This window comes from Tetrao urogallus (genome assembly GCF_951394365.1).
Source record: "Tetrao urogallus genome assembly, chromosome: Z".
In the NCBI taxonomy this organism is placed as follows: Eukaryota; Metazoa; Chordata; class Aves; order Galliformes; family Phasianidae; genus Tetrao; species Tetrao urogallus.
This window is the reverse complement of record NC_136816.1, coordinates 24,133,140-24,152,966: the sequence shown is the minus strand read 5'-3', so window position 1 is coordinate 24,152,966 and position 19,827 is coordinate 24,133,140. Positions and strand designations below refer to the sequence as shown.

Genomic DNA, 19,827 nt, shown 5'->3' with positions numbered 1-19,827 from the left:
CTGGAGTGATTTGTTCTTTGAGTCATACTGCAGTCACCAAGGACTGTCATCATATCCCTAATCTTCCGGAGGTTTGTGGAGGCTTGTGACCCTGCCTGTGGCAGGGGTTTGGAACTTGATGATTCTTGTGATCCCTTCCAACACAAGCCATTCAATGATTCTAAGAAGAGCAAATAAATCAATTAATCAGCTAAATTTTTCAAGTAGTAAAATTTTTGTATACTGAAGAAAAACCAGAGTGCATTAATTGTCATATTTTTAAAAGTCTTACATTTGTTATGATCTTTTGATTCTGATAAATGCATGATGGTTTGTCTGGAATCAACATTTGGAAAGACATAGACATATCTTTTGTTGAAGTTTTTATTCTTTATGTTGATACTAGTGTGCCTCTGGTGTGGAATAAGAAAATAGTGGAACTCATTGAGACCCAGATTCTTCTGTAATACAACCACAGCCATTTGAACATTCAGACAGCCCAAAATTAGTGTACGTTCTGAACATCATTGTCTGTACGTCATTAATTCATTTGCAAAAAGGTGATAATAGCAAGTAATTGCAGACAACTTGTTCTTGTTGGTAGTTATGAAGACATTATTATATGGTAGTGACATGACATGAGTCCTGGGAGAACTATGAGGAGCTTAGCTAGTTGGAGGGAAATAAGTAGTAAGTGTAAGAAATATTACTGATTCAAATTCAAATGGCTCAGTGAGTTTTGTGTCAAGCTGTAGGGACACCTTATTTATGACTAGCAGTAGAAACTAAGCAGACATAACTGAAACATCTCAGAGAATTAGAAGAGATACTTCTTCTTGTTTACTTTATGTCTTAGGTTGTAGAGATGATATATTCTTGTCTCGTATTATTTGCTTAGGATATTGGGAAGTGGTTTGAGTATCATTTGCTTAGCCTCTCTAGGTTTAAGCTCATTCCAGCTCATCTGACATATAAGTCAAGGATTTCTAAGCACCCCTCAAACTCCCCATCAGGAAGATGCAGTCTCTAGAGAAAACTCTTTTTTGCCTGTCTATCTGAAGGAATATGATTAAATAAATATGAGTATGTTCAGTCTGAAATATCAAATTACAAAATTTGTAGTTTCTGATTGTGTATTCAGTGCAAAAATTTAAGCAGCTCTATGAAGACTTCTCAAATTTGGTAAATTATGTCATCATTGCAATGCTATAATTTAGGGCAGAAAATTAAGCTCAATTGATCAGTTAGAAACTGTAGGTAAAATTTAACGCTAGACAAGGTTTTATTGCACACAGTGCAGATAACAGAATTATTTTATAAAAGTTACAAAGGTCTTTATTGTTTTTATTATTGACATGTTTTGTTCCTTTCAAGATACGAGTTTGTGATGTACTTTATCTATTAAATAGTAACACCAGTAATCTAGAGTGCAAAGATAAATGTGTTAAGTTCATAGTCATGAACAATGACATTAATTCTTTGTTGTCTGCTATAGCCTTATTGCTTTATAATTGTGGAAATCTCATATTTCATGTGTTTAACGTGACAAGCAGCCAAACTCACTGATCCCAGCAGGATGGGAGGCAGAATAGAAAAATAAATAGGTAGAACTCATAGGCTGACATTTAAACTGTTAAATAGGATAGAAGAGAAATAACAATAATGATAATAACTAGATACATATGTATATGTATACACGAAACAAATGATACAAATACCACTCGCTCACCAGCCGATAACCAATGCCTGGACGGTCCCTGAGCACCAGCAACTGCTGTGGCCAAGTCGCCTCAGTTTAAAAGGTTTTTTTTTTTTTCTTATTTTTTTTTTTCTCCACATGATTCTATACAGTTGGAATATCTCTTTGACCAGTTTAGGTCAGCTGTCCTGGATCTATCCCCTCCTGGCTCTTTGTGCCTCCCATTCACCTGTCTGGAAGGGCTGTACAAGAAGCTGAGAAAATGAAATTGAAATGAAGTGAAAATGTCCTTGGCTCTGTACAGCACTACTTCGCAACTAAAACATCAGTGTGTTATCAGTACTGTTTTTATCTTAATACCAAAACATAGCATATCAGACACTATGAGGAAAATCAAGTCTGTCCCAGTTGAAACCAGGACACAATGAAAAAGATTTTCAGCTGGTGTAAATTGATAAGTACTTGGCGTTTTGCAAATGTATAGTGCTTGTCACAAGATATGGACATAGGCTACAAAGTATAAGAATTGTGATTGGATAGTGAGAAATTGCTGTTATCATGGGAAATGACAGATAAATACAAGATTATTGAGGTGGTATTCTGGACTTCTTTAAATAAATGTCAGAAGTTCAGTTGACTTTTTCAGCACTAGTCTATGGAGGATTCCATTCCTGTCTCTTTGAATGCAAGTTGTGAAAAAATCTTGTTTTTTCTCCAATTCATAGTATTCATGTTACTCATAGAATTTCATGTTACAATTGTCACAGGATTATCAGTGATAAATACTAGCTATACCTATACTAGTGAACCAATCAAGCTGGGGGCACAGCCCAAAACACAGTAGCGTGATCATCTGATTCAGCAAATGGGCAATCCCTGCAATGTGCTTTGGCTGGACCCAGAAGCATTTTCCTAAGCAGGGCCCAGCCTCAAACAAAGTGGACAGTGTGATCTGGAAACCATTTCTTTTCCAGAGGCACCCTGTGTTGAAAATGAACTTCAGCATGAGCTTGTAGACAAGAGTTGCACTTGGTACTTGGACAAAGAGCTAGAGGAAGGTCACTTATACAGGAGAGAGAGCTGCAGAAGCAGTAGGAGGAGATACTCCTGACTCATATGAAATCTTTTGAACAAAATATTTGGATTCTGCCTTGTGGAGTAGTGAGTTGTTTTGCATATACCTTGATTTATTTACCTAACTGATGAATTTTTATCTAGTGGTGTAAGGCTGGAGAATGTACCAATCGGACAACATTGGTGGAACATATGGAGGGGGAATGGAGCATGTGGAGCACTTGCAGCCGTACTTGCAACACTGGAATCAGCAGTCGACAGCGCAAATGTCCTGGGTAAAAATAAGTTCAGGATTCCAATTCTATTTTTCTGAACAGAATTTAAATTGTTCCAGTACAGAACCTCATTAAGATATTGCTGTCTTATAAGTAATGAATACTGAAAAGGCTTAGATGAACTAAGTATTTGATTTTTTTAGTTGCATGTTAAAGCTTTTGTTTATAGCTTCACCTGAAGATCAAAGAGAAAACTAAATGAGTAATTTTTGACTTGCAGAGTGCCAGTACATAATTCTTGTCTTTTCATTTTGGTAAAGAAAAATAGGGAAAGGGAAAGGGAAAGAGAAAGGGAAAGGGAAACGGAAACGGAAGGAGTGCAGAAGACAGAGGAATTAAGAGGGATGTATGCATAGAGAGCCATAAGGAAAACTTGGATATGGCTATGCTAATAAACAGTAGTTAACAGAGTCCTTAGATTGAAAAGAGGCTATTTTTATATCCTCTCACCTAAATACTACTTCCAATAGCATGCCTAAAACTTTGTAGAATTTAATGACGTTTCAATTTCACTTAAATTCATTTTTCCAGGCAACAGTTTCGGTAATTAACTCCAATTTTTTGCAGTTCACTATTCTGCATGTATTCATTGATGCCTACAATCACAACTTATACATCAGGAAAAAGAGTTTTGCCTAAATTTTGTAACACAACATATGTTAAAAAAAATGGAGAGGTAACAAATCTCTATTAAGGCAGGCATTATATGTCCTTTCACTTGCATTCCTGGCTCAGTTCAACAATAGAAAGCAACAATAGAAAAATCAACTGAACTTTACCAAAAGTTTAATGAAGGTTCTCTTTGCTAAACATCCCTAGTAATACTAGTGCTTCTTTGGGATCAAGTGTAAGTTATGGTTTAGCACCATTACCTGTAATGCAGCCAGTCCAAACAGAAGTCAAACATGTTCTGTGAGTTTATTGTGAGTGATTTTTTAATATTATGTCATCAATAAAACTGCTATTTAAATTGTTTGTGTTTATCTTAAACAAGCTATGCTGTATGTTTATAGATATTGCTAACAATAAATGACTATATTTATGCCATCATTTCTAGTCTGGGCGTTGAAGGTGAGTGTCATGGCCCCGTGATGCAGTATAGGATATGTGAAAATCCTTCCTGTCCTGCTGGCGTGCCTGCCTTCAGAGACTGGCAGTGCCAGGCTTTCAGTGTCAGATCTTCATATCAGAAGCACGTGCACCAATGGCAGGCTGTCATTGATAATGGTAAGTCAAAGACATCTCTCACATTTCCCAAATTATTATACTTTCTTTAATAAATAGCAATAATTTAAAAGCAAAAGCAAAATGAAAACACACCAATGAACTGACCAAACACAACAACAACAGAAGAAAAGCAAGCAGAAAGAGTTAAGGACTGAAAACAGTTAAGTTGAGAAATTAAGAATCTTTACAACTAGTAGTAAAGTTGTGCCAAGAATGACAGAAGAATACTGTAAGTATTCAATTGCCATTGATATTTCCCTCAAGACAAATTATCACAAGCATTACAAAGGACAGATTTTGCTGAATCCTGAAAAATGGGAAGTTGTTATCCTACACAACAAACCTAGGTGAACATATGTCCATCTGAAAGAAGATTTTTTTAACACTAAATTATGAGATTATATAGAAGACTGAAGGTGGCAGAATGAAAACTTGTTATTCTTCTTTCAGAGTAAAGAAAATTCTCTTCATGTATTTGAAAGGCCCTTATCTACTGAATCAATCTGGCTTTATTTTACCAAATTTCATTTTAAGCAGAAACATTTGACATATATCCTAAGGATCATAAATTTTCAATCTGACTTTGAATAATTCAGTCATCTGATGAAAAATGTCGACATATTTCCATTTTCCATTGAGAACAGATGACTATTTTCATCAAGCATGTTCATGTCTTAAGCTGCGCTAAGGAAGCACAAAACTGGACATAAGCTGAATAATGCCAGTGTTACAAAAGTCCATTTTTCCCAAACCCTTAGATATTTTCCCTCTGGACTTTACGAGGACTGAACTGTGCACCATGTCCAAAGTAGTTGCTGTTGCATGAGTGAGGTCACCTATAGGGCCATGAGGACGATCAGCATCTCTTCTATTAAGATGGGCTGAGAGACCTGGGATTGTTCAGCCTGGAGGAGAAAAGGCACTGGGGAGACCTCACAATGGCTCACCAGTATCTAAAGTGGATGTGCAAGAAAGATGAAAAGCTCCTCTTTGCCAGGGACTGTACTGATAGGACAGGGGGTTATGGCTTTAAAAATAAAGAAGGTTTAATTTAGACATCATGAAGTGATTTTTTACTTTGCCCAGAGAAGTTTTGGTTTGTTCAGCCTAAAGATGTTCAAGACCAGGATGGATGGGGCTTTGGGCAATGTGATCTAGTAGAAGGTGTCCCTGTACACTGGAGGCAGATTGGAACTGGACTATCTTTCAGGGCCTTTTCAACAGAAATCATTCCTTGATCCTTGATTCTGTTTTTTTGGTTTTTTTTTGTTTTTGTTTTTTTTTGTTTGTTTGTTTTTCTTTTTTTTTTTTTTTTTTTTTTTTGTTTGTTTGTTTGGTTTGTCTTTTTGAGTTCAGTGCCTTAAAAAATTTTAGTTTGTAAATTTTCTATTAAGGTACTCTTTTGAAGAATTCTGATGCATGCGGTTCTTGTAGATACCAGGTGACTTTTACTTTACTGTTTAAGCAATATAGCAGAAATGCAGAATGTACAAGCTCAGGCAGAGTCTCATGCTTCTGAACTGGAGGTGGCTTGTGTCTAACTGGCTTCATGTATTGGCAAAAAAAGATCACATCTGATTGTATTTTTCCCCTGGAGATACCCAGAGCTATGTCAATTTTAGTATGTTAAATGTGCCCAGACTGCTCTCTGGTTTGCAAGTGAGCTGGCAGAGAAGGCCTATGTCCATACTTCTCAGCTATCTAACACTCTGAAAAAGACGGTAGCATCCAAGCTGCTTTCTGGAAATGGCCCTTTTCAAGCAGCAATTTCTAGTTTAGACCCAGCTAGTGCTAGATGGCACAGGCAAAAAATGTGCCACAGACTGTTTTACAGTTTAACTGTACAGACAGTAGAGCTCTAGTGCCCTTGAATGTTTCCTGGAACTGTTTAATTTACTAATAAAAATGCACTCCAGGAATCTAAAAGTCAGCATGAAGTATGAGTGGTGTAGAATGCATCCAAATGAAATCAGTTTCAATTTCAAGATTGACATTATCCTTTCAAGAATCTGAAAAAGATTTGGAAAAGAGTTCTGAGTTAATGCACTTGTGATTAAAGATATAAAAAGTTATGTGATTTTGTACTCAGTTGACCACTGAGAGGACACTTATTTTATTTGTTATTACTTTGGCAGTGATAGAAAAAACTTCATTATTTATAAATGATGACCCTGTGGAATACATGGCCACGTAGATAAAATTTCTTTTTAATTCTTTTCAAAATGAAAATGTTTTGCAGAATGCTGTAGAAATGTATTAGAAAGTTACATGACTGTGGTAGAGATGTTAGAAAGAATGTGTTCAGTATTTTGTCTTTTTTTAAAATGTGGACTTGGTAAATCCTTATATTTTTCTTCCCAGGGTGTTTCAGTTACTCAATTTTTTTTTTTTTTCTTTTTCCCTCTATGACCTGCATAGTTAGAAAATCTGGAAAGTGTTAACTTTCTTTTTTAACCAATATTTATGATCTGTCAGAAGTTTAGTAGAATGAAAGTATAGATTACAACCAAAATATTCCATCAGTTGAAATGTGTGTATTCTTAATTGTAGCAATGAACATGACAGGAGTATGATGTAAGCCAAGTTTAAAGCAGAAGTATGTTCTAGGAGGAAAAAGAACTTGAGTTCTACAAACATGAGAAAAGGACAGAAAATGTGTGTTGGTTTGTTTTTTTTTTTTTCCCCCACATTAACTGAGATGACTTCTTATACTAATGTAGATTCATACTGAAAAGATGAGTATAAATCAACTTTTAAAATACTGTTGATTTTTTTTTATTTGTTAACTGACCTTTCACGACCTCTTTTTTTTTCTATGAATTGCTACTAAAGAAAAGCCATGTGCCTTATTCTGTACACCGTCTGGAAAGGATCAACCCATTCTTCTAACAGAAAAGGTGATGGATGGGACTTCCTGTGGCCAGCATGGGTTAGACATCTGTGCAGATGGTAGATGCCAGGTATAAATTACTTCTTTAGAAAATGGATATGTATGTACATATGTGTGGGTGAAAGTATTTGTTATGAATATGTGTTACTTCTCTGATGGAATTTTGCAAAATGCATGGCCAAGACTGAATGTTTCTTTATGTATCATACTAAAATATTTTAACTCTTTTCACTCACTGGAACACATTATCTGAAGTTGCTGAAGATTTAGATGCAGGAATATGTATCCCACGTATGGCTGATTATAAGAAACTGAAGCACATTGGATAATTGAATTCATCTTCTAAAGTTGAGTGAAGACACAGCTTTCAACAGAATGGGAAATGTTGCTATGGGATCTGCATATGTGAGCTGAATTCTGTCAACAGTACAGATTTTACATCCAAATAAGCCAAAGATGATAATTTACAGATAACTAAAACAGAGGGCTTCTTCTGTTTATGGTCCTGAAAATTCATTTGGTTTATAGAAGTTCTTTTGACACTTTTATAGTGCCTCATATAGAAACTCTTTCATATAAATCCCTCAGGGCTGTTTTTAGCTTGATCCACTTCTCATTGCATACACTGAATTCAGCAGAAAAAGTAACCTTTAATACAGATTCATCACTAGATGCTATAATAAATTAGCTTACAGATGCATACATGCATCTGTGTCTCCATGTAAATGCAGATGTGTATGTATAATAAGTCTTTCTCAAGTGACTGTGTGCAACAATTACACAATACTTAAATACTTCACTGAACTGGTTTTTTGCTCACCAGTTATAGGAGATCACAAAGAGGACATATTTCATGAAAAACCTGTTGTTTTGTTTTATTATCCACTTCTCATATCTGTCTGGCTAATAAAGACAAAAAAAGCCTGAAGTCAAACCCATCAAAGACTGAATTGTATTCTGGATATATCAAGAGTCAGAGAGATATCTGCTAATCGAATTTGAAAATATAAATTTTTTGTATCTTCTGCATTTTAGCTTGTCTTTTCAAACAACAGATAATAAAGAACTTCTGGTCTACAGCTGTCGAGTTAGGTATTTAAATCTTCCAAATATATCATTTTAGAGACGCAGCTCTTGGAACCCTTATACCATAAACTGTTAATGTTGTTTTCTTTTTTCTCTTCAGTAGAACAGTTCTATTAAGAATTGTTTGCATAACATGAAGTAACAATCTTCACATGCTTGAAAACAAGCTGATCTGTAGTAACCATGTTTTCTGTTCTTACAAGAATTTTTCATTTCCTTTTTAGCCTAGTTTTTATCTTCATCACTTATCAAACAGTGCTGAAGTTTTATTGGTTTAATGAGGTGCGGTTATACAGCACACAAGATTACCATGTGTTGGCCTTTCTCGTCTTCAAAAGATTTTTATTTCATATTAAATGAACTTCATATTAACTCTATTTCTGTTGACAAAGGAGCAGTGATAATACTTGACAGAAATACCTCTAATTTAGTAATGTAAGAGTGCTTCTTTAGTAAATGCCATCTCTAAATACTTCTAATACTAAACCAAATACTCCATAAAATACAAATAAATTTTATACTTACATTCCAGGTATGTTCACATGCTATTCAGAGTAAATGAAGATGGTACTTTATTATTATGGGAGAGAGAAAAAACCTCCCGTGTTTTGAATGAAAAATACTAAAACAACACAAACTGAGGTCACTGGGGAGGAAGGCCTATGGAATGTTTTGTATAGTGGTTCAACTGTGCCAGATTCATCTTGGAGAGCAGCTGGTAGTGTTGGTCAACCATATAGGAAGAGTGAGTGCACCATAAGTAAAATCACAGGAGAAGTTAGTATAGAACAGATATCAAGATATCCAATAGTGAAACCCTCATTTTGAAGAGGCCTGACATCAAACCTGAATTGTAAATGTTAGGTCATTCTGAAAAATGGTGTGATATATCTGCAGCCTTATAACAAATGTAGACCATTACTTAAACAGCTTTGTTTTCTTCTCCACAGAAATTTGGCTGTGATGGTATAATAGGCTCTCTGGCTCGTGAAGATCATTGTGGTGTATGCAATGGTAATGGAAAGTCTTGCAAGGTCATTAAAGGTGACTTTAACCATACCAGAGGAGCAGGTAAGTCTAATTATTTACAAGGCTCAAAAACGTGTTATTTTGATTACTCTGGGTACTAGAACTGAGATATGTTTTTTTTTAAAGTGATGCAGTTTATCAATTTCAGATCTAGAATACTAGAATCACAGAATCAGAGAGTTGCTCAGGTTGGAAAAGACTTTCAAGATCATCAAGACCAACTGCAACCTAAGCATACTACCCAAACTCTAACAACCCTCTGCTAAATCACATTCCTGAGATATCTACAAAAGATATTTTTGAAATCAGTCTCACTCCAATCATGTTCAATGTTTAACATAAAAGTAAATGATTATTTCTATAATGCTGCAAAATACACGAGCAAATTATCTGATTTGTCTACCCTAGAGACATATTATTTCACAGAAATGATTGCTAGAAATCTGCAAAGTATTGTTTTTGTGTGTTTAGTATGTAATTAAATTGTGAATTCTTACAATATTTAGATCAACGTAATATTCTTCAAAATAAATATCCAAATTATCTTTTGTTACTCAGAGTGGTATCATTAAATGAAGCATTGAGAGATTATAAAGTCAAATGTGTAGAGAAGTCATATCTTTTCATTATTTTATGTTAATGGCAACATAATGTAAAAACTAAAAAGATTTTCTGGTGCAGAATGAATATTAGATTTTCAGACAGTCTTATGATTTGTTCTTTGAACAAGATGACTGACTACGGCCCCATACAGTTGACAGAGTGAAAGACTGATATCCTAGTGAATTCAATCATGCACCATGTATACCTTCTCTTATATAAGTCTTTCCTTTGAAAGAATGTTTGGGCAATTGTTTTCAGCATTTGTTTGCTGTTAGACTTTTTGTTTGTGGTGTATAAAATGCACCAAATTTCAATACAGTAAGTAAATCATATAATAAAATAATGTAATTAAAATCAGACAGTATCTTCTTGGACAGTTACGGACTTTAATGCATTTCATTCGTGCAATCATCAGTTAAAAAACAAGTCATAATCTTCAGATGTTTCTTCTGGGATCTTAAACTGAAAGTAGTGCAGAACAAGGATCCCAAACCATGGATTATACTACAGAGGAAGTGACAGCTAGTAGGAATAGCAGTGTGTCAGCAATCTTTTACAGCTAATGTGAATTTCCAAAATCTTCTCAGAATCATTCAGAGTTCTTTGTCAATCCATAATATTATAGTATTGCCATCTAATCGCAGCTGTGTTGTTTTATTTCTCAAGAAGCTGGAATGTCAATAATAGCAATAAATGGAAAGTGTTATTTGCTCTTAAAAAAATGATATAAATGATCCTTTGCAGTTACCTAATAATCATGCTTCCAGTTTGTTGAGAAGATTCTGTAAGTGCTCAGTGTTATCCTAGACAGAATTACATAGCTGGGAAGAATAAAAATTTGTTTTACAGCCCACTATTTGAAGTTCACCTAGATAATCTAAAATATAATTTATTTATAACACAGTATTTTCCACCTGCCTTGCCTTTTCACCTCTTTTTACTTAAAGCAAATTACTAAACTAAACAAATTACTAAAAACTAAACGTCTTTTCCCACACTGTATGGAACCAATTTTAATGTACTACAATAACTTTATTACATTAACTGTAATAACATACTTCAAAGTCATTCATAGCAGCAATTGAACACTACAGCAAGAAAGCAGGATCACAAAATACAAAATACAAAATAAAAAAGAAAAAAAAGAAAATAGTTGGATGATTTTATATATATATTTTCTAATGATGTCATATTTTCTCTACTTGAGAATTCTTAAGTCATTTCTTTTGCCATTGCCTGATGTGATAATAGCATTATCTTACTTGGTTTCATGTGTCCTAGACCCAGTGTATTCCTTGCTAATTCTCTCTATATTTTATTCTGCCACACTGTTAAAATTTATATCACACTATATATATTATGTACAAGGCACAGTATCATCATTTGTTAATGACTATAATCTTTTTTTGAATGCCATTGTTATACAAATTATAACTTTCTAAATTTCAAAAACAGAATTGGAGAGAGGAAATAAAAAAACCATGCAAGATGTACATTTCTATAGAGTTCTATTTAACTCAGTGCATTTGGACATTTGGTCTCATGTCTAGGTTATGTGGAAGCTTTGGTGATACCTGCAGGAGCAAGGAGAATCAAAGTTGTGGAAGAAAAACCAGCTCACAGTTACTTAGGTAAGTATCATGGTTTAGTGCTTGTTTTCTGTTTGGATTAGCACTGAAGAGGTCTAAATAGGCATGCTCGTGTGATTAAATGAAACAGTAGAAAATGAAATCATTGAGAGAACAAATAAAGAAAATTTGTAGAAATGCAATAGGAATGGCTCCTGCATTTTCTGTTTTTTGGAACTTTCATCTCATCAAGCCATTTCAAGACTTTCTGTGCTTCATGTGGAAAACACTAATGAGAGCTCTTCATATTGAACTAGTGAAAATAAATGCTTCATACTGAAATGGAATAATTTCTACAAAAAAACAGAAAGACCAATATACAAGAGATCGCCAAAAGTCAAATGAAAGTTCAAAAATTAGAGTAATAATACAGAAAAAAATTATTTTGATGATTTCAAATAATTGGAATATTTTCATGGAAATAATTAATCATAATGACTTTTTTAGTTTAGTTTTTTTTTTTTTCTTTTCATTTTTATGAAGTTGTTTTTCATATGAAGAAAGCATTTTTCTCTCTTAATGATTTGTGGAGCTCTTGTCTAGGGGAGTAGAATTTGTAATTATTGTTACAGGGTTTAAGTTATCATAATTGGTCCTGTTCGGTGGACTGCTTGCATTTTAACTTGTGAGAAACTCAGTACAAGAAACAGGACAATGAAATTAAAATTTCCCTGGTTTGACCACTGTTATTAGTTCTGGTCATAAGAAATACCAACGTTTTACAAAACTTTTTACTTGAACATTCTCAATATCTCACCTGAGAGAATGTCAAAAATGGCAAATCTGAATTATTAGCCCCAGTGAGTTACTATTTGTTTATTGTGAGGGATCTGCTTATCCTGTTAAATTATCGGGAGATATTTATAGTTTTGAACAATTTCACTGTGCATTAATGGAGTATAAAGATATAGGTATAGGACTGTCGGATCAATAATTGGTTTCATTGATAAATTTCTTAATTTTCAAGTAATTTTATTCCTCTTTGCCTATTACCATTAACAACTGAATTTACAACTGAAGTACTGTTTAGTTCTTATATTCTAAATAATACAAAAATAAGTAAACACTAGACTTGTATTTAGGGAAATTAATTCACTTCTCATAAGTGGTAAATTTTCCTTCCTTATACTGAGACAGACTAAGAGAAGTTAATTCTTTTTATACCCATGAAATCATATCAGTTGTTCTGATTATTTTTGAAAGCACTCATTAATACCTGATCAGCTTTTAATTTATTTTCACTTGAATTTTACTTTTCTTAATGCAGCTGATGTCTGAATGATTATCAGCCAGTATCACACATCTTTTTTTGTGGGGGAAAAAACAGCAACAGATCTCTTCTTTCTAACTAAAACCTAAATTATTGGTTTTTTATTGTTATTTATACTAGCCAAAAGTACTTAAAAATTCTTCAATTTTAAAATATATTTGTATTGTAAGCACAAAAATCAAAATTGAATAGGAGTAATAAGTTGAACATTAAATTTTTTGACCAAGAGTGGTGAATTGCAAGTTCTGGGAAGAAAGTGTAAAAGTTTCAGCTTAGAAACAATGTTTTTCAGAGAAGCGTCTTCAAAATTTTGAAATACAAAACAAATTAAATTCTGTCTTTCTGAATTGTTTATGTCTTATAGTTCGGAGTTTTCATTTTATGTTGCATGGTAGCTTGTTTTCTGGGTTTTTGAACTTGAAAAGAATCAATACACTTCAACCATATTTCTGGCCTGCTTATTTTAATATATGCACCTTATGATTAAGTTAAGATTTCTTAAAATAATGTAGCTAATTATCTACAAAATAACTGCATAATGATTTAGCTATAAACATACTGTGATGCAATATACATTTAAAAAGTGTGGGTTACAAGGTAGAATCCAATTTAAGCTCTTGGAAATATGATCCCTGTTTTTCATAGGCTAAACAGGGAAGCAATCAAAATAAATGCCGTTCCCTGTTATCTTGGAAGTTGCGATGACGATAATGAATTCATTAGTAAAACCACAGTACATATCAATAGCATCATTGTGTAAATGTACTGTGGAAGCTAGTCTTCAGAGAAGTTCCTTCTGAACCCCTCAAATATCCTCTTTATCTGAGGTATATCAACATACACCACAATAACAGGAGCTCTGTCATCCTAGGGAATAATGTGAAGTATAAACTGCAACTGCATTTACTGAACTGATGAGTGCCTCTAGATATGGCCTATCTCCTATACCTTCTGGAGGATTTATTCACAGATTTTAAAAAACTGTGTTTTTTCTCTTTTTTAATATATAAAATATAAATATCATAAATATATATGATATAGCCAAATATTAGTTATTCCTCCTACCCTTAAGTTATGTGAGAAAACACATACAAAATTCTGCTTCTTATGCCTTGTCTGCTGTTACATTTTCCTTCCCATTTGACAAATGTTTGCTTTTTTTAAAGTTGTTAAAGTAGAATACAGGAAGAAGTTTATTTATTTTTTTTTTATAGGAGATAAAACAAATTTTGAGATTATAACACTCACATGACAGTTGCAAAATGGCAAGTCAGTTCCAGACCCATAATGAATTACTAAGAATACTTAAATTGTATTTAGCTATACAGATAGTTTTTAGTCCAAAACCTGAAATTTTTCAATGGTAATTGGAAATGAGAGAAATTATTTGTTTTTAACTGAGATACAGAAGAGGATTAACTCCAGGTGTCCCTGCTTGAGCAGGGGAGCAGAACCAGATGACATCCAGATTTCCCTTCCTCCCTCAGCCATTCTGTGAGCTAAGTAATTGTTTTGGCAAACACAATCAAGCTGCTTCAGGGATGCAGACCCTTTGAACACCTGCAACTGAACACTGCATAGCACTGTAATTCCTCATTCTTTTGAGATGTCAAATTGACAAATATGTGGTGTTCTTGTCCAGTTTTCTTTATGAAGTATGTTTCCTAATTAAAAAAAAAAAAAAAAAAAAGTTGTACTGCTGGGGCCTATGAGGTGAAGAATGTGGAAAAGAAGGCAAGATCTGACAAATTACACACAATTTTGAATTGCCCACTTTTGAAAATGCTAATTGTTTTAAAAAACCTTTGAAGCTGGTTGAGGACCTGGTCCCATAGTGGAGGCCATAGTCCCCTGAGATTAACCATGTTTTCCTTTTATAAATAGAAGGCTGTGGACAGTGATTAATAACAAAAAAAAATTGAAACATCAAGATGAAAAAACATTTGTTATTAAGTCTGTAACTTTGAAAGCTGTCAACAAACAATTTAGCAAACTGTTTAGCAATATAAACTAAGCATGCAAGTTCATGAAAATGAGTTTGAATTGTTTTCCAGATAAGAAGATGCACATTTTTAGTTCTTGCTGATCTCTGTTACTGTTTTAACAGCCTTTTTACTGCCCCATATTTTTCTCATAGACTGAAATAGTGGGGGAGAAATAGTCAGCTTGAATTTAAGCACTGAAGAATCATTTCCTGTGTGTATAAAGAGCTCTAGAACTTTAAACAGCTGAGCAACCCATTCCATAAAAAAAAACAGAATTAGCAAATAGAAGTTTATTTTGTTCAAATTGTGCTTATACCCGATTAAAATTTTTATTGAGCTCTTACATTGCCGAAGCAGAAGACAACATGAAAAGTGATGTGAATCAGCTCTTCCTTGACAGTCAATAAAACTTCACCTCAGTGGTATGGACTGTCTTAAAGTCATTTTCAAAATAAGAGTGAAGATTGATACCAACATGGAATCATGCTATCTATGTTTTCTGCTCAGCGCATGCAGATAAGTTATTTATAAAAATAAATACTAGTAGTATATTTTTGCATGTACGTATTTTAATATGGCTCAGATTTCTCTGTAGAGAAAAAAAAATGCCCTTCTATACAGAATTATGCCGCAGATGCAAATTATACCACCTCAATTAAGTATTTCCCTGCTTTTATATCTAATACCAAGATAATATGTGTTATAGTTCTGTGAAATAAGTGATAAAGAAAGTGCATGTAGGTTAGCAAAGCTGTGAATGAAAATATGTAGTGAAGAAAATGGGTTTATCAGGAATCATTTTTTGAGTTACATGAGTTTTGGAAATAAGTTCACTGTATGTGTGAACACTGCCAGACAGGAAACAAAAGTAGCACTTAACTAATTTTAAGCATAGGCTAGCACTTATTTTATGTGCAGTCTTAACGAGTCTTTAATTTTCATTAGATTATATATTTGCATATAGATAAGATACTTGTAACTTTATTACTGTTTACCATGGAATAGTTGCTACGATTACAGTGATTAAGCTGGCCAGCCTGATTATTTCATTTTATTTTCAAGACGTTTCTAAGAAATTAAGGTCAGTCTTTTTTTTTTTTTATACAAAATACGTTTGTTTTCAAATCATAACAAAACATACACAATCCTTTTCCTGTTCTCAGCTTCTTGTTATAATAATAACACTGACTTTAACAAAAGGATTTCCTGGATACTAATGACCAGTTGGTGCTAATTAGTCACAGTAGAGGTGACATGTTATAAATTACTTTTAGCAATATGTATACCTCTGGATGTAGCCTATAAATTGATTGTTATTGCTTATAAAACGAAAAAGAACCTGTGAGCTTGTTCTGCTTTTTCATTAGTGTTATGACCAATGACAAAAACATAATGTGATCAGAGGGCAATTGGCTGATGGGTTGTGCTTAAAAGGTTATAGAAAATGTGCTTGTGTCAGGCTGGGGGCCAGTTACTCATGGCAGTTGAGCATTTTTAAGCTTTTCAGTTTCAGAAAAATACTCCTTTGCTGACACGTGCTACATACTCACCTGATAGCATTTCTGTTTGATTTCTCTTCTCTTATTTTGTTTCCTTAATATCAAAGCAATTATTTGGAAAAGACTGAAGCAGCAGCAACTCATAGGAAGTTTGCTGCAGAAGGTGATATCATGTCCCTTCGTTAGTTAATTTTGAGAAAGCAGCAAGGAACTATCAGCATTAAAACGTGACCTCATAGAAAAAAAAGCAACATCCAATCGAAGTTTCTTCTTATAAGAAGACATATCGTTTATTGAATATATCCCATATGGTGCTGCAAACTACAAGTATAGTTGTTTTCAGCGTCTTTAAACATTTAATTGCTCAAATAATTTTCCATTTACATTGGAAATAAATGCTTCAAAATAAAATAATTTAGTAAAAACAGAAACTAGAAGGCATTATGCCAAATTGCATGTAACTCCTAATTTCAGTGGCACCATATATAAGATCAAGATGGAATTTTGTATTTCCTGAGTTGATAAATTGACGTTTTCTATGTTATTCAAATTTTGAATATTATTACTCTTAAAATGTATTGCAGGTATCACAGGATAACCTTAATGCAAGTGAAACAGTGATTTCAGTGATGAAAGATGTCAATGAAAGCATCCTGGTTTAGAATTCAGATTCGTATTTTTTTTAATATATTTGCCAGTTTTCTTGACAAAATCAAGTTCAGCTGAAGTGACTTTGTTTTAGTTATTTTATGAAGAGTATGTTTAAATTTTGAAAAAACAATCAAAAAACAAACAAACAAACAAAAAAGCCAAATTCACAACTTCCAAAGACATTTACTTCCCTCTATTTTTGGCACAAACTCTTTTTCTGGTAGATTTTCCTCATCATAGTTTTTTTAAATTGTTTGTCTTTTTCATTATGGCTATATTACTCAGTATATTTTATAGCCTGAGAGGCAATACACTTGAGTGCTGAATTTTCCTCCTATGTTGCATTAATCTGTACAGTAGATCTTCCTTCATCAAAAGCTAAGCAGAATAGGGATTATATGTATGACATGGATTAAAGCTCAGTGAACAAGCTTGCAAGAAGAGGTGTGACAGAGTCAGATGTAGAAGCTGGACTACCTGAATCAAAGCCTAAATTTTAGACATGGCAACACTCATTCTTTTAACCCCAGGGGCTCAGCTGAGGAAGCTGAGAGAAGAAAATGCAGGAACTGACATATTTCTGTTGTTCCAGGATTGAGATTTCAAGTCTTCTGAACACAACTGTGTGCTGTCACACATAACGTTGCTTTTAAAGACAAAGAAAACAGTGCAAGGTCTACCACTAGAAACAGGATTGGCATCTACAGTTTTAAAATTAAATAGAACTCAATTACCACTAGTAATAGAATGTTTAAACCTGAAATACCAATTTTTAGATCTTGTAAAATGACTTGTTATTTTTATCACAAGGCATTAATGGATTTTATAATCCTAACATTTATTACACAGCACTGTAGTAGTACACATCAGTGATGTCTTATGCAATTGTATTGCTGCCAGTCCATAGAGCTATTGCCATTGTTTCCCATAGAAACAAAACATAACAGTATAAATATGAATAGGAGAAAAGACAATTACAGGAATGACTCACATTAACTTACAAGTTTAAATAAGAAAATTTGGACAAGGGTTAAGATGTTGAGGTTCTCTTAAAACAGTTTGATGCCAAACATGCAATTTCAGTGAAGAGGAATGTGTACAACTTTTTGTCTGAAAGGTGACTTCAAGTACAACCTTCCTTCACATGCCTATTTCAGACATTATTTTGAATAAGAAAATTATATAAAATAAAAAAAATAAAAGGTTAAAATAAAGGTTCCTCACAGAAGAGTTTCTGCAGAGTTTAATATAGTAAAAAAAAAGTAGTATACTGTGTTTTCAATGTCTGAATATCTTTACTGACTTGGTGATGCTTTTACATTGTAATTTGACCAAAAAGATCAATCTGTTTCTGTTTTTTAGAGCAATCAAATTAAATGGTGAAAGTCTGAGTAAAATAAGTGCTTAAGCGAGATAATAATAGCATTGTCAATTTTGAGGTAGGGAAAATGTAGATTTAGAGGTTAGAAAGAAATAATTTTGAACCAGAATTTTTTTGAATTTCTAATGTAGTTTCACAAATATTGAAAAATAGCTTGTGAAAATTGTATTTCCCTGTCTTGTAAAGGTTGTAGACCCTAGGAATGGAGAATAATTGCTTTTGTCTTTTTTAATTTAATGAATTCTGGAACCTTCAGTCTTACTAGGCAATAAAATACTTATTTTAAATTCAATTAATGCTATGCATATGTGATTTGGACAAGCATTTCTTCCAAAAATTGTTCAATTTAACTTTCTGTTAATAGCATTCATAAGTACAAGGGCTTTTGTGAAAGTAATGTCTCCCATTTTACCACAGTGGACCAGTATGCCAGAGACAGACGCTGGTAGTATGGCAGAAGAGACTGAACCTTCCTGCCAATCCCCTGTTATGTTTTGTTGCCGTGTGACAGATGGCAGCAGAGGGACAGTCTTACGGAATGGTGTCTGACATGGAAGTGTGTCCGAAGCAAATGTGTGTAATTGAGCTCTTTCATGAGGAAAAGCTGGCACCCATTGATATTCATCGATGCTTCTTGAACATTTGTAGAGACTAAACAGTGGATGTGAGCACAATGAGGCAACGGGTGTTGTATTTCAGTAGTGGTGACAGTAATGTGAAAGACAAGCCACACTGCAGATGCCCATGCACAGCTGTCATACCATGAAATGAAAGGCATATCAATTAGGTCATCCACATGAATGAGTGGATTATGACCAGGGAATTGTGTATAGAGTCAAATATTGGTTTCAGTGCATTGGCAGTGATGATGGCAATGTTGAAATATTGCAAAGCTTGTGCCACGTGGGCCCTGCAAATACCTGGAACCAGAAAGAATGCTATATGCAAGTTTGTCAGAACTGTTCAGCCAATACGAGGCTGAGGATGACTTTTTCCTGGACTGCATCATTAGCAATTACAAGATGTTGTATCACTGCTACTAGTTGGAGTCAAAACAGCAGTCCATGGAGTGTTGACATGTCAATTCCCCATTGAAGAAAAAGAGATGGCTTTCAGCAGGTAAAGTGATGTGCGCTGTCTTTTGGGATAGGAAATGGATGACCCTTCTGGATTTCCTGGAATCCCATCAAACCATCAGTTCTTACCACTACATCACTATGATGACAAGAGTCTCAAACATCCAGAATAAGACTAGAAAGAAAGACAGCCTTTCTCTTGCATCAAAATAATGCCTGGCCCTGTGGAAGTTTGAAGACTGTGGAGCACTGCTAATCTTGGCTGGACTGTCCTACTGCCCTACCACACCCACTGTACAGCCCAGATTTTGCCTTCTGACTTACCCCTATTCAGGCTGATGAAAGATCAACTGTGTGGGCAGTATTTTCCTAGCAACAACATTGTCATAGCACTGAAACAGTGAGTCACCTTCGCTGGTGTCGATTTTTACAAGTACAGTGTGCAGGCTCTTGTTTGTTGCTGGTAAAAATGCAT

At 34.0% G+C, this 19,827-nt stretch overlaps 1 protein-coding gene across 1 annotated transcript in view; it reads left to right on the top strand.

Moving 5' to 3' along the window:
• ADAMTS19 (ADAM metallopeptidase with thrombospondin type 1 motif 19) overlaps positions 1–19,827 on the top strand; it is a gene marked incomplete at both ends in the record, with an annotated part of 158,118 nt that overhangs the window by 109,397 nt on the left and 28,894 nt on the right. Inside the window, 5 exons of the mRNA XM_079548727.1 lie at positions 2,897–3,027; positions 4,085–4,254; positions 7,087–7,214; positions 9,181–9,301; positions 11,413–11,493. Coding sequence (XP_079404853.1) covers positions 2,897–3,027; positions 4,085–4,254; positions 7,087–7,214; positions 9,181–9,301; positions 11,413–11,493 — 631 coding nt within the window. The remainder of the gene's footprint in view (positions 1–2,896; positions 3,028–4,084; positions 4,255–7,086; positions 7,215–9,180; positions 9,302–11,412; positions 11,494–19,827) is intronic.